General features: G+C 39.4%; 2 protein-coding genes across 4 annotated transcripts; one reads left to right on the plus strand and one right to left on the minus strand.

Annotated features, from left to right (window-relative positions):
• Window positions 1–586: 586 nt before the first annotated feature.
• gzf1 (GDNF-inducible zinc finger protein 1) lies at window positions 587–5,799 on the plus strand. 2 transcript variants are annotated; one of them, XM_068342413.1, is made up of 8 exons: window positions 587–657; window positions 1,474–2,495; window positions 3,220–3,403; window positions 3,515–3,684; window positions 3,841–3,935; window positions 4,047–4,214; window positions 4,314–4,471; window positions 4,648–5,799. In XM_068342413.1, exons 2-8 carry the CDS (start codon window positions 1,489–1,491, stop codon window positions 5,302–5,304), a joined length of 2,439 nt encoding a protein of 812 aa, XP_068198514.1. In that variant the 5' UTR covers window positions 587–657; window positions 1,474–1,488; the 3' UTR covers window positions 5,305–5,799. The 2 variants fall into 2 exon arrangements, with proteins under 2 accessions (XP_068198514.1, XP_068198515.1); XM_068342414.1 differs by having other exon boundaries at window positions 620–657; window positions 1,477–2,495.
• Window positions 5,800–6,012: 213 nt separating this feature from the next.
• Window positions 6,013–13,181, minus strand: napbb (N-ethylmaleimide-sensitive factor attachment protein, beta b). Of its 2 annotated transcripts, XM_068342416.1 has the most exons (11): window positions 13,008–13,181; window positions 11,334–11,413; window positions 10,971–11,087; window positions 10,065–10,111; window positions 8,939–9,016; window positions 8,768–8,823; window positions 7,886–7,970; window positions 7,692–7,796; window positions 7,540–7,608; window positions 7,401–7,451; window positions 6,013–7,066 (listed from the first exon to the last, which is right to left on the minus strand). In XM_068342416.1, exons 1-11 carry the CDS (start codon window positions 13,106–13,108, stop codon window positions 6,965–6,967), a joined length of 891 nt encoding a protein of 296 aa, XP_068198517.1. In that variant the 5' UTR covers window positions 13,109–13,181; the 3' UTR covers window positions 6,013–6,964. The 2 variants fall into 2 exon arrangements, with proteins under 2 accessions (XP_068198517.1, XP_068198518.1); XM_068342417.1 differs by lacking the exon at window positions 10,065–10,111 and having other exon boundaries at window positions 6,015–7,066.
• Between the last annotated feature and the right edge of the window lie 1,802 nt (window positions 13,182–14,983).

The following is a 14,983-nucleotide window of genomic DNA, read 5'->3' on the forward strand; positions in this document are numbered from 1 at the left end:
TCAATAGAGTCATTGTTACTCTATTCCTGTTTACTTGAATTTCACGAGGCTTACAAGTTACTTCAAGTTATGAACGATATGAGGAAGGGTTTCCTTCAAAGAGGTATTATTTAATTGTTATTCTGTGTTAGAATATGATTACAACGGAACTAATGTTATTTTGGATTGAGTAAAAAAAAACCGTTTAAGCATGAAAAAACTAAAACGTAACTCTTCTGTCCCTGTCGTCAATACACATGAAAAACTGATTCAAGAGCTGCATCGGTAGTTGGGTATTTCAATGTTATTAAAGAGCACTATGCTCTCAGCCAACCTGCACCATATCCGGTGCAGGTTGGCTGATTTGGGATCAGTCAACCTGCACCGGATATGGTAAGTAAATGCATGTTTCAAGTCCTACTACGACGAAGTCAAGAACCACCCAAATTTTCCCTTGATTGGCTGATGTATGCTATTGTGACGTTGGGTATAAGTATAAAGGATTTTCATTGGTTAAGATTTAGACATGCATATGAACTAAACCAATCGAGAGAACAGCTGGGCAGAGACTGGCGTCACCATAGTAGAATCAATTTCTCTTTCAGGAGCGATTTCTACAGGAAATACCTTCTGTTATAAAGAACATTTGTGAAGGGCTGCCATTTTAGCAACCTTACGGTAAGAGAACTTATTTCGTGTCGACATATGTTCAGCTTTCTGTCATAGGCTCGCTGTCTGTCCTCTGACTCTTTGTACGTTAGATTGACTTTACAGTCATGCACATCAAACTGTGTTTGTTGTAGGGCCGGTGAAGTTAGCTAACCTAGCTTGTTTACCACTCTGTTATCTTGCTCTTAGCGGTTAACATCATCTGAACAAAAGCACAACATTTCTCTATAGACGGTGTGTTTACGTTGGTCAGATCTACCTAGTGTCAGAAAGGTGAACGATTTTAACAAAATAAGGATAATATTAGCCTCTTTTGGTATATGGTAAAAGGCAAGTCACTTCCCGAATGATTGTATGTAAACTTTATGTAGTTGATGTTAGAAGCAGTTCGTCTCCAAAACACTTTACGTACTAAATTAAGAACTACTTTAATTATAGTTTGCATTCAAGACAATACTCCATTCTATTGTCCGCACTGAACAGGTTTAATGAGAGAAGACTTCACCTGGTAACTTCAGTGATCCAGGATAACTGGGTCAAAATTCAACAGATGACGCAAACATTCAAATAGCTATCAATAATCATCGTGATCGTTCTGTAATTGTCAATATTGTTGTTGCACTTTTTTTTTAAAAAATAAATAATTTGGTAGCTCTTATGCACATGCGTTACACTTGAAGTGCCCGTGGTAATAACAGATGCCAAAATATAGTCCTACTATAATGTCAATACTTAAAATATGTGTGTTCTCAATTTAAATAAAATACAGCTAAAGGAAACATTACAAGTTGCCACTCCCCACATTTTTTTGTTTGTTTTTCTCAGCAGCACAAATGAATAATGGGTGTCAATGTCATCCAGCTGACTTCTAAGTCTCACCATGACAACATCCTGGCTTGTCTGCACCAGTTTAGGCTGAAGGGGCAGCTGAGTGATGTTACTGTGCAGGTGGACTACCAGGGAGACGTACAGGAGTTCCAGAGCCACCAGGTGATGCTCGCAGCATCCAGCAACTACTTCAAGAAGATCCTTCTATCTAAGGATGCCCCCCTAGACAAATTAACACTCTCAAATATGCACTTCAACTATTTCACAAAGTTTTTGGAATTTGTCTATACTGGTAAAGTCGAAGTCGCCAGAGATGAAATTAGTGATGTTCTAGCGGTGGCAAATCATTTGGGCTGTGAAGGTCTGATAGAGGTTTGTGATGAAGCAAGGAGTGCTGGAATCCTTCAACATCCTACAAAGAAAATATCTGCACCTGAGGTTGTTGATAAAGATGGCCTACATGGTGACAACAAAGAGAAAAAGACCAAGGAGAAGAAACAGCTGAAAAATGTAAGCTTTAGGCGGCAACTGTCTCCACAGAGTGCTGAAAAAGAGGTTTTTTCTAAAAGATGCAAGGTGAAGAAAACAGCAACGGAAGAAAAGAGACAAGAAAGAAAGTTAAAACTAAGTGAGGGTGGCCATAAAGCCCTTCAGGGGTACTTAGATGGTGAACAGGGGGATTTTAACATGGACAACCAAGTTGGCAATGGAGATAAAGGAGAGGATGAGGACAGGAGGGAGGCTGAAGCTCAACCAGAGAACCAGGCAGAGAAAGGAGACGAGGCTTCATTGGGAGTGTTGGAGCCTGATGTGCGTGATTGGGAATGTGAAGAGGAAGAGCGGAGTGATGATGCTGAAGGCATGCTGTCGCTAAGTCTGGATGAGGAGGGGCATGAGGAAGAGGAGGAGGAGGAAGAGGGGAAGAAGAAGGGAGAACAAAGAACATCCAAGGCCCAGTTCCAGTGTAATAAGTGCCAGCGGACTTTCCACTATGAGAGAAGCTACTTGAAGCACATCAGGTAGGAAACGAAGATGCTGCTGGGTTACATGTGATTAAGTCACAACAGAGAGAGGTTGGCATCCTGCTGTTAGCACAGTCATAACCTCATGTCAAACTGTTTACAACAGTTTTCCTTCATTGGCCTTATAGTGAACATGTTTTGTCAACACATTGTGTATTTTTAACAGTTATACTAGTAATTATGATGAGAATTATGAGTAATCTAGGTTTTAGTCAGAGCTCCCTAGTCTTTCCATCATCCTTCATGTGCTGTTTGGACACCAAATATGTTTGCACACATTTTGAGTTTCATTATTCCTGTGTAAAACTGCTAAATAGAGGTTTTAAACCACTTTGAACAGTGACTCATTCATTTACTGTGTAATGGCCTGTAATCTTCTACCTGTGGAGGATAAATTCACATGTATGTGTGGCTAAAAACACAAGAAATTAACTTAGTATTTGAGGAGAGAGAGGCTTAAAACTTCTGAAGGTATTTCTCTAGAGCAGCAACAGCAATAAATCCTAAGTGACCTCCGATAAGAATCTTAGAGTTAAGCTCACAGTTAACCTTTAAAACAATGTAATTTATCTAGTTTCTAGAGCTAACATTTTCCAAAACATTTTACAGTGTGGTGAGGAGAAAAATCTAGTCTGGGGCCGTGTTAGATGATCATTCATGCATTTTAAAATGCTGGCAATTGTATCGTGGCATTAGTGTGATTCATGCTCCCTTTGGTCAGTACTTACCACGGGCTGAAAGCGGACATCATCTACCGCTGTGAGACCTGCCTGCAAACCTTTGCTAACCGCAGCAACCTGAAGATCCATGAGAAGCATGTCCACAGCACCGAGAGGCTTTTCCCCTGCAACTCCTGCTCAAAAACGTTTAAGAGAAAGAAGGATGTCGTCCGCCATCAGAGACAGGTGAGGGTGATGAAGACTTTTATGTCCCTCACAAGATCTCTGCAACATATCAATTAAATATTTCATGAGTCATGTTTATTTTGCTTGTTTTTTTTTTCTGTTGCCTCTCAGGTTCATGAACGCAGCAATCTGCGGCATGTCTGCCACGAGTGCGGGAAAACGCTCAGCTCCAAAACTGCCCTGTTGCTCCATGAGAGGACACACACAGGCGCAAAGCCATTTGAGTGCACCGACTGTGGTGCCAAATTTACCCAAAATTCTGCCCTCAAGATGCACCGCAGGTACAGAGCTCTCTCTAGACGACTGGTCGAATGAAAGTAGATAATCAAAACCCAATTGGAAGATTGAAAGATTTTAATCTTGGCTCAGCAAGGAATTTAGCATAACACAGTTATATCTATTAAAACAGAGTAAAGCTAATTGTGTCTGCTTTCTAGAACTCACACTGGAGAGAAGCCATTTGCATGCGATGAGTGTGATGCCCGCTTCACTCAGAAACACATGCTGACCTATCATAAGCGATCACATACAGGTAACAACTGCATTGTCATCTTAATTTTTTTAAGGGTGATGTTACACTCATTTATCCTCTTTGATTATTAAAAAAAGAAAAAAAAAATTTTGTTGTTGTGTCATCCTTAAGGAGAGAAACCCTTCATGTGTGAAGACTGTGGCAAAAGCTTTGCATCTAAAGAATACCTGAGACATCACTCTAACATCCACACTGGCTCCAGGCCATACAAGTGTGAGGAGTGTGGTCGAGGCTTCGCTCAGAGGAATTCCCTACACCAGCATTTAAAAATACACACAGGTAATCGTCCTTTTGGTATCATGGATGTTGTTTGTCGTTGTTGATATGTTCCTCACAGTTCTTTCCCTTCTCTTCTAATATGATCATCTTTCTTGTCAGGTGAACGTCCTTACAGCTGTAAAGACTGTGCCAAGCATTTCACACAGCTCAATGCCCTCCAAAGACACCAGCGTATTCACACAGGAGAGAAACCTTACATGTGCGGTCTCTGTAGTCGCACCTTCACAGACAAGTCCACCTTTCGGAGGCACGCTAAGGTAAACACACTTTTAATGTTGTGGTGATCAGAAAAGGTTATTTCAACCTATATGGGTACGGTCAACTTCACTTGTTCTGTGGTAGGATCTAACAAAAAATGTGATTGAGAGCATTAGCATTACTACTCATGTTATATGACTGGTGTGAAGATAACATGAGTTCTTCTTACATTCAGATTCATGGTTCAGATGCTCCCTGGAAAGCTTACCTCGTGGTGCTGGAGGGAAATTTGGAGAACAAAAAGCTCAAGACTCCCAATAAGGGAAAGACAGAAAAAGCTGAAACAGGGGGAAAGAAGGGTTCTATCATAAAAACTGTTGCGACTGCTGGTAGTGACGCTCCTGTCAGCACTAGTAATACCCTCACTAACTCCATTGTGGTGCCAGCTGAGCCAGTTACTATCCACTCTGAGTGGACCTCTCATGGGGCCATTGCTCTGGTCAGCCACGGCACCGTTGGCGGGATCACCGTCATCCAAACCGAGGTGCCACCTGGGACCCAGCTCCAGCCCATCATCACCACTGACAGCACAGGAACCAGCGTCATCTCCTTAGATGGATCAGCCATCCCTGTCCCATTCACCATACCGGTGTCTATGTCTCAAACTATTCCTTTATCCTCTGAAGCTTCCACCATCTCTCTGTCTGTTCCCACCATCTCAGTTCCTGTCTCTGACAGCACCTTCATGCCGGTTTCAGAGATCCCAGTAACATCTGCGTCATCCATCCTGGAAGCCATTGCTTCACAAAGCAGTTTGGCTCCACTTCCAGAGACTGAAGCTTCTCCCAGGAAAGATACGGAGCCAGATATTCAGACTGTAACTGTAGGATAAGTTTCTGCTGCTGTATGGAAAATCCCACCCAGCTGAACCTTGAAGTAGCTACAGCTCAACATGATGTATAGAAAGTACAAATGCATGAGAATATAAGCATTTTTATCCGTAAATAGGGGATATCCTTTAATTTATTTTGGCATTACTGTCTGGTTTTATTCTTAACATGTTATTGATAATAATCACATTTCAGCAGTATCAATGGATGGGTGGGTCAATGATTCTTACATTCTTGAAAAACTACAAACTGCTTGGGATATAGCTACTAAGGCGTAACCATGATAATTTTATAATAAGTATATGTGCCCATTTTCTAATGAATTAATAATGGTGACAAATGCTAAAGGCTGAAAATAAGTTGTGGGAAAATGTTTTGCCTGAACTGGAAAGATATTCAGTGCTGGAAAATTTGTTTTTGTATAAATAAGACTTTTATGATCATAGCATACAGTGCCTCAAGACATGTTGACTGAAAATAAACGTTGTGTGGGAAGTTAACTAAATTACTCCCGGAATCTAATTGATCACGGTGTTGTTTTTAACTCTCATTTGTGTCAGTCTTTGAACAAAGTGCCAGATCAGGTTGCATTATGAATGTCCCAGAAATAATGCAGTAGAGCAGCTGGCCCATTATGTGAATTTCAGATTTACATATATAGCAGAGAAGAAGATATAGAAGAGAGTTATAAAGCAGACGTGAGTTTATTACCACCATTATTATTGTGGGGTAAGTGAGGTTAAAGCAGAACAGCTGGGATATATCTTTATTATTGTCCATTTACACAAGCATACAGATCATATCCAAGGTCTGTTGTTACTCCATCTGGAAGGAGTTGCATATGCAGGGCGTCTGACCTGTCAGTAAAAACTTTGGTCTGGCTCTTACTAGTGGAAGTAACCATGCTGCCCTAGAAACAGTGACATGCTCAGTAACTGAGTTGATGGAGAGGCAAGTTTTCAAATAAAAATTCACAAAACATTACAGGATGAGTGACTAAGAATGCACATCTGTGTATATGAGTAATAACACTAAAGTAAAGTAACAAGTTTGAATGATTCTAGATGCGAGTGTTTAACAGTCTACACTTGGTGCATATCTTTGCCCTTCTTAAAGAAGAGTCTATCCCTGTTGGGAATGAAATGGAAACAATCACTTTTGCATCCCTTTGATGACTTTAAACCTCCCTCGACTGAATGGATCACTCCTCAACTCTTAAGAGATATAAGAATGCAATGGTACATTCTTGAAATCTCTACACACCAAGTTAAGTTACAAAAAACAAATTGAAACCAATCACAAGTTAAAAAAGAAGAAGACTGTACCTGACTTAAGAAACAATAACTAGAAAACATGCAGTGTTTGTTGTCAATACTAACGTCAGTTTCATAGTGTACAGCTCTGAAACCCCCCCCAAGTCAGACTGAGTGAGAACGGGGGTGCAGCAGTCCTCTGAGCAGAGGTGACGGTGAGAGCATTTACATTCTGACTAGATTCAAAGGGAAAGCTAAGATAGTAATCAGTGTAGCAGTGAGCAGTGGAGTATTCAAAGTCATCAGGTGCTATACAAGTGGTGTGTGTCTGTGTGTGTGTGTGTCCATGTGTGTGTGTGTGTGCATGCTTAGTGTACATCCCGCTGTGCTGCATTCCTACTGCAGTGTTTCATTTCAGATCTCCTTCATCACCCTGGATGGTCTTTTTGATGCGCAGCAGGAGGGTTGTGTGCCACTGGTCCAGGCGCGAGATCGAGTCAAATTCTTTTACCTGGAGGTACACAAAGGATGTGTTGGGGGGGGGGGGGTTGTCACTGGTTATTTCCAGATGAAATTACAACACATCAGGAATTTGATTTTTGCAACTGCTTGTGTGATATGATGCTGGAAATGAGGACATTCTTTGAAGTTACCTAAGAAGAGTCTCAGGTACATGTGGGTACAGAAAAGCATTTCATCTGTCCCATAAACACAAAATCCTGTGAGACCACATATACCTGAGATCCAGCCTTGAAATTCCTTGAACACAAGGGATTCTACAAAACTACAGGAGATGAACTTGTTTCAAAACTTGACAACTTTCTACGGGCATACAGAAGACTTACTGCCTCTGTGAACGCCTCGCTGTTCTGTTCCTCATGAGCCTCAAGAAGTTTCTGTCAGGACAAAAAAGTGTTACTCCTGGAAAATGAACTGATGAAGAGGGAAATATATAATTCCTCAGAGCTCCAAGTGCTGAGTTACCTTCAACAGTTTGCATTCTCTGGAGTCCGAGAAAGCCGGGAACATCTCCTCGTATTTTTCTACAGCAATCTGTAGAGACATCAGCGTCTTATTATTCTACCGAGATTCCCTATCCGAAGTCCTGAAGCGGAAAAACAACGGTATAAACTCGCCTTAGCGTTGAGCTCATCCACGATGAAATGACACAGAGAGGCTTTAAAGAAATACTCTTTGGCGCTATACTTCAGCAACGGATTGTCCATCGTGTTGGCTCCAACCTAGATGCATTCAAGTCACACAGGATATATCAAAAAGGTCAGCACCGCTGATTTTCAGAGTTTATTGAGAAAGTGCAAACTGTACGTACCTGCTCATAGATCTCAATAGCCTTCTGGTACTGCTCCAGCTGAGCACAGTAAGCCCCCACCTTCAGCAGACACTTGTTGGCAGAACTGAGTAAAATACAATAAATAGAACACAAATTTGTATAAGAGCTACCTATTTGGAGAATACAACATCAATTAATGAATTCCCATAACTACTAAATAAAAATACTGCAACCTCTGCTCCACTGCCTCAGGAGAGAAACGTTGCTGAAATACTAAAATGTTTGCCAATTATTCAGAGAGACCGTTTTTACTAGCAGATATTTACAGCACTTTGGTCGACTGCGGTTGGGGTAAAGTGCACAACAAATAAAGTTTGGATTGGATTGGATTGGTTTACCCCATCATTCCTGTAATTAAATCAACAATGTGTGCCATCCATGACATCAATCCTATGATAAATGCATTGTTCATGTTACTATTTTTATTAGTGGTAGCTCTGCTGTCTGTGACATATGTAGGGGAAAAAAGCATTCTTATAAGAGCACTTTTTATTTTGGAAGAAGCATGGAGAGGGGAAGTAACTATCCAGATCAGAGGTTCACTTCGATTTGAATTCTTGAGGAAATGGTTAATTTTTCGAAAAATAAAAATCATAATATTAAAGCTAAAAATTTAAGGACCTGGAAAAAAAATCCTCTTGTCATCAGGAGGTAAACACTGTCATAATCAATAGACTCCCAGCAGACGGCCACTGACAGTCATCCATTCTCTCTTCTGCATTATTTAGGCTAAAACCCTTAAAGAGCGCACATATAGTTGCCAATACCGAAACAACTTAATATTGTAAATGTGGAAGCACCAGGTTTTAAAGTAGAGAAAACACTTAATATTTGATCACAGGAAAATAAACAGAACCACACCTGTTAGATTCTTCTCCTTTGTAGTAATCAGCTGCTTGTTCATAATGTGCAATAGCCTTTGAAAAAGAAAAATTATGTTATCCCCTCAAAAAAAAAAAAAGCACATAATGGTAGTTAATATTTATCAGTGAGAACAACAGACCTTATAAACTTTGCTAGTGCAAAATTTACCTTTTCTATATCTACCAGCTCAGACTCGTAGATCTCTGCGATACTGATGTGGTGTTTGGCTGCGATGGTGAATCTTCCCTGCAGGAGGAGGAAGAGGAGCAGGAGAGGAGAAATCAATACTAAATTGATCTATCCACAGATGCCTCTCATCAATGAAAGCACTGTGTTACATTCTCAGGGTGGAGAGTCGAGGTCAAGTAGAAGATGCATCAATAAAAGTTGTTTTTCAAACGAAGGAAACAACAAATAGGAAACTTGATCAAAAGTTAAATAAACCAACTTGGGAGGAAAGCTGGAGTCTATCACAGATATCTAGATCAGGGTTCCCAAAGGGAGGCCAACAAAGAAGGAGATTGGACATCATTTTCAGACATTAATATAACTTAAAAGTGATTAGAAAACATCTATTTTAGTCATAAGTGTTTTGACAGAAAATCCCCAAGCAAATATGTGTGTATGTTTGGATGTGCCTAGTATAGCATGACTTATAAACATCTGTATTATCCAATCACCTCCACCACAGTGCGGGGTGGGGGGTCTCGAGTCTCTGGCATGATTATTTTGGAGGTTTGGGGGGAACATCTGATCAAGATGATGTGATACCCAGACCACTTGAACTACAAACATCAACTGTTCATCTGCTTGTCATGCTTTTTGACTTCATTGTCGTTGTACTCTCCTTTCTGTTGTGTTGGTGTTGTGTGACTGTTATGTGTATTTATTGTGAGCAGATGATATACTGAATTTCCCTCGGGATCAATCAAGTACTCTAGCTATCTAAATATCTATTTATCAAACTATCTATCAACATATGAGCAAATGTTGTTCATGTTGTAACTGAAGTTTAAGAAGAGAATTAATTTTTATCACAATCTCTGTCATCACAGCAGGGCTACTTTTTGCACAACACCAGAGAAGAGATTAACTTTTTCTTATGTCATTAAGAAAAAGTTAGTCATAAAAACATCAAATTAACATCAAATTAAAATTGGTGTAAATTAAAAACAAAACAAAAAAACAATACAGTAATATGTTTTTGATTACTTATGAAGCCTCACAAACACAACATCCAAATACTCATGTGCATCAATGTTTTCCTCCATTCTTACTTTCTATGTCATCTTACCATGTCTGTGTATATATCGATGGCAGCATTTAAACACTTGATTGCCTCTTTAGACAGCATAGAGGGAAGAGGAGGGAACAGTTAGACATCAAAGTTAGTTTTGATCTAATCCACAAGAACTCTGATGAGACATGCTGGATTACTTTATCAATGTTAAATGAGGTAGGAAAAATAGTTCCACAGGTTTAACACTCGACAACGAATCACAAGACAAACACATAAACCAGCGTCAACACCCAGACCCACATCTAAATGTATTTAGTAGAATACTGAATGAATCCAAGTAAGAAAGAGCACTGTCTTCTTCTTCTTTTCCCTTCAGGGGTCGCCACAGCGAATCAGTTGCCTCCATCTAACCCTGTCTTCTGCATCTTCTTCTCTCACACAGCCTACCTTTATGTCCTCTTTCACTACATCCATAAACCTCCTCTTTGGTCTTCCTCTAGGCCTCCTGCCTGGCAGTTCAAAACTCCCCAGAAGAAGAGCACTGTGACTTGGTTAATTGTGAATGTCATGCAAGTAGTCATGCACATTAAATGCTTAAAGCAATTAAAGCAAAGTAACTAATATAGATTGTAAAAGTGAAATCTGCTCATCAACAGCTACAGCAGTCAGTAGTGAAGCCCTCATTTAATGTAGAATGAATGAATGTTGTGCATTTAGTCTGGGGAAAGTAAATGATCTGGTATTTCAGAAACATGCATCGATGATGAAAACAGTCTTATGGTGGTGTTTGTTAAAATTGAAAATTGAATAAAAAGACAAAAATGAAAAAAGAAAAAAACAGTCTTATTGATGAAGCCTTAAATCACAGACCTCTTAAACGACAGCAATAACTGTCTTAAGCTCTACTTTAGAGCCAACATTCCATGTGATGAATGAGTTTAATTATTTACACAGCCTTACCATTGGGGTCAGACTTCTTGAAAGCATTGCCTGCATCGATGAAACTGGTGGCACAGTCATGTTTGTTCTGCAGCTGCATATGGAGACGCGCCGCCTTGCAAAATGCATTTCCAGAAGCTTCAGACATCAGAAAGATGGACAGAATATTTTAAACACACTCACACCATCGCTTTTACTTGCTTGAACTCCAATTCTTGCATATAATTACATGTCTTTTTTTCTACTCACAACACTCACAAACGAAATGCTTTGCAGTTATAGTGTCCAGAAAATAAACTAAAAATCCACATATAACCCTACATGTTATCAAGTGTGTTAAAATTGATTAGTTTAGCAACTAATGTAGAAAAGAACTCATCACACCGCTCCAGTTCTTGGCCATCTTGAACATGTTGGCAGCTCTGCAGTACATCTCACATGCTTCTTCCACTTTATGAGGTCCTCTAGACAAAGACAGGAAAGAAAATAAAACACTTTCACAAAACTGAAAGTGAAGCACATGTTCCCTAAGTCATCTTATAATATATACATCATAAATATGTATATATGCGATATATGTCCACACAAATTCAACTGGGGATGTAGCTCAGTGTTACAGGATATCCTTTGATGTATGCTGTCCAGGATTCTATCCCCTGCATCTGGACAAGCCAGTGTAAACCGTAAGCTGGTTCCAAGACTGGATAAATGCAGAGTGTTCAGGCAGGAAGGGCAACTGGTGATAAACACCTTGCCAAACAAATATGAGCATTCATCTAAAATAGAAAGAGGATGGCACGCTGTGGTGACCTCTGATGGGACAAACCATCATGAAATTGAACTGGGGGAAACAGTAGTGGTTCAAGGTATATATTGTAGTTCCATGTAGTAAAGATGTCTGAAGAAACGTGCCAAGCTGACTGAATGATTGGCGGTGGGATTAAACAAATCCCCCTACACAGACAGTAGAGATCTCTCTCAGTTCGTGATAAGAAGTGGACCCCTGGGAGCTCCCTCTAGTCGAAATAATACTCTTTCCATTCAATCAAGGCAGAGGATTACATCACAGCTTTGCCAGTCACAGAATAACCTGTAGAAAGCCAGCTGATAGTTATCACAAACAGGATCTTCCCAGTGCTCTACCCACCAGTAACATCTGGGATGTTACTGGTGGGTATAAACATTGGGAATAAATGATTCACAATGGTATCTTTTTGTATTTTCAGCCTGTTCAAATAATCATTTATGTTGTCTAGATTAAATGTAGCACTATTCAAACAAAAGAGGAAATACTTTGGTTACATTTATACAGGACCATATTCATGATCTCTTCAAGGTCACTGGTACAGGGGAAATGATAAGAATCAGCCTGTGTCATCTCTGTAGTAATCATATTACTACAAATAGTACTTTATTTAGTTTAATAATTAATGTGGAAAAGTAATTCCCAATCTTTCATTTATACAGGATTTAAACAAAATTATAATCAATCAGACAAGACAAACTTTGGATATTATAATACTTATATTATTATGAATTGGTAAACATCTGAAATCTCTATATCAAGACGAGATTGCATGATTCTACTAAAAACCTCATCATGGATCATTATCATTAAAGATTTGCCTCATTTGTCTTCTTATAGACTTTGTGTTGGGTATTTACACATAGAAATGCTCGAATTTCCCGACAAGAAGTTAGGAAACTATTATTTTTGTATATTGCAGGGTCTAGGTTATATGTAAATAACTTAAGAGTACATTTCTTAGCCCTCTAAATTAGCTCTCCTGTAAATCCGAAGCTAACGCTAGGTGCAGGACAGTCGTCATTTGCTAGGTTTGTTTACAAGGATAATAACAGCTAACTAATAAACATACATTCCTATACTAAATGATATTTTATTTCCTTCTGCTTAATTATGACTTTTGTCATGTTTTCCTACTCAACATGCTGATAATTAGCTGAAAAAATGTCCCCGTGTATGTGGGCTGACTGCCAACTTTGCAGCTGACAGTCGCGTTTGCTAACCGTTTGTTCTTTGGTGCAGTGCTGTCTTACCCTCCAAACATTCCTCCCAAAAAAGACCCGGAAGACTTGATTTTTTTGTCAGCATCGGCCATTAGCTGAATCGCTTCTTTCTCCTTCCCAGAGTTGTCCATTTTACCGCCTAATTGTAAACAAGCTTGTCTAAAGGGAATCAGCCGCAGAGGATTCTGCTGTGTACACTGAGGATTACAGTCGATGGCTTTATTCAACGTGGGCGTGTCAGTGGTTTAGCGAGTCTCGTGTCGTCGCGGGAGTTGGAGTGTTTTCCGTGATAAACGTGGTTGACTTACAAACAAAAGAAACTACAACTCCCAGTGAAACGCGGAGTCGTTCTTTTATCCCTTCATTTATCATCGCACTTTGCGAATTTATATTTAACTTGTGTTTTTTGTTAACGTTTTTCAGGGATACTAAATCATGTTTCATTGAAATAAATAAATACGAATATTTCCCTTGACTATTTATCTAGTCGTGACATTCTAGACACATATTCGTTATACCTTCCAACACTAGTTGGAATTAATTTGATTTGACGCATTCGACGAACGACTTTTTGCTTAATTTTGGCAGGGATATTTTATATGACACCATCTATTTAATTAACTTAAAGTTTCCACTCTTGAATTTGTTTTTCTACATTTTTAAAAATTATTTTAAGCGGTACATAAAATGTCTTTCGTGAAAATAAATGTGAGCTGCATTTGCCTGTGCGAATGGTGCTGTATGGATAATGGTTTTTAATATTTATATTAGCACGAACTTTAATTTACTTCATGAAAATTTTTAGCACAATTTTCATCTCTGTAAAGACAAAATGCCGAGAAATCCAGGTGTTATTACTTACAGCTCCATGTTTGTCCAGCAGGGGACGCTAGAATACGAACGTTCCGGTAGCCTTTTCCTGTATTACTGGACATTATTATGAAACTTTTTTTTTTTTCGCAAAGTTACGTCGGTTTCGATACTATTTATTACGTAGTTACGCAATTTGTGATTTACTGACTATTGCAGCATTGTAGATTTTTCGGTCCGAAGTTTTCACGTTCTACAAGTGTCTCTCTGGGTTCTCTTCTGGGAACTCCGGCTTCCTCTTTCTACCAAAGACATTCAGTATACAAGTCAACTGGTGTCTCTTTAAAAAAGAACTCAGGGTCTTCACTTGATTAAATATCCCAAAAAGTGGTCTATGAAGTTCAGAATTGTTAGATGTCGCAGGACAGCAGTTATATTCTTATCGGATGCAAAACTACATGTTGAAGGATAATAGAATGGATGGATGTTGTAGAGAGACAAAAGTGTCCAAGGTTCACGCTGATCACAGGTGGTCCTTACTACTAGAGTATGTGTTATCTAAATCACTCACGAACTGAAGTGTAAAATACAAAGCAATTCATTTATTCATCTTCTTCAGCCACTTTTCCAGCTATGTGGGTCACAGGTTACCCTGGAGCACATCACAGGCAAACAAATAGACACACAACTACTTACATCATACTCACACTTATGGAAAATTTGCAGCTTAGTCAATTTACCTAAGCTAAATGTTTTTGGAGGTGGGAGGAATACGGGAAACCTGGAGAAAACCCACGCAGACGCGGGCAGAACATACAAAAATTCTGCACCTTAGGGAATTGAACCCGAAACCTTCTTGCACTACCCACTGCACCACCGTACTGCCCTAGTCACCTACAAACGTATATCTCAAGCGGAAAACTGATTGTCCTATTGTCATAATATTATATACAAAATATGGTAAGATAGGTTCATACATGTGCAAACGTTTGTTTAAAATCACATGCTACTAAAAATTTCAGTACAGTCTGGCTTGAATTATTGAACCTATTCATTACAACTGATTGATCAGTCATCTGTGGAGATTTTCAGTCATACAGGTCATGTTAGGTCTTTGTGTTGAATAAAGCTTGAAGATGTTTCACCTCTCACTTGAGAGAATTGTTCGGTTAGGGTGTGGGGAGGCTCTCGGTAAT

Source organism: Antennarius striatus, chromosome 19 (genome assembly GCF_040054535.1).
Source record: "Antennarius striatus isolate MH-2024 chromosome 19, ASM4005453v1, whole genome shotgun sequence".
NCBI classification, from domain to species: Eukaryota; Metazoa; Chordata; class Actinopteri; order Lophiiformes; family Antennariidae; genus Antennarius; species Antennarius striatus.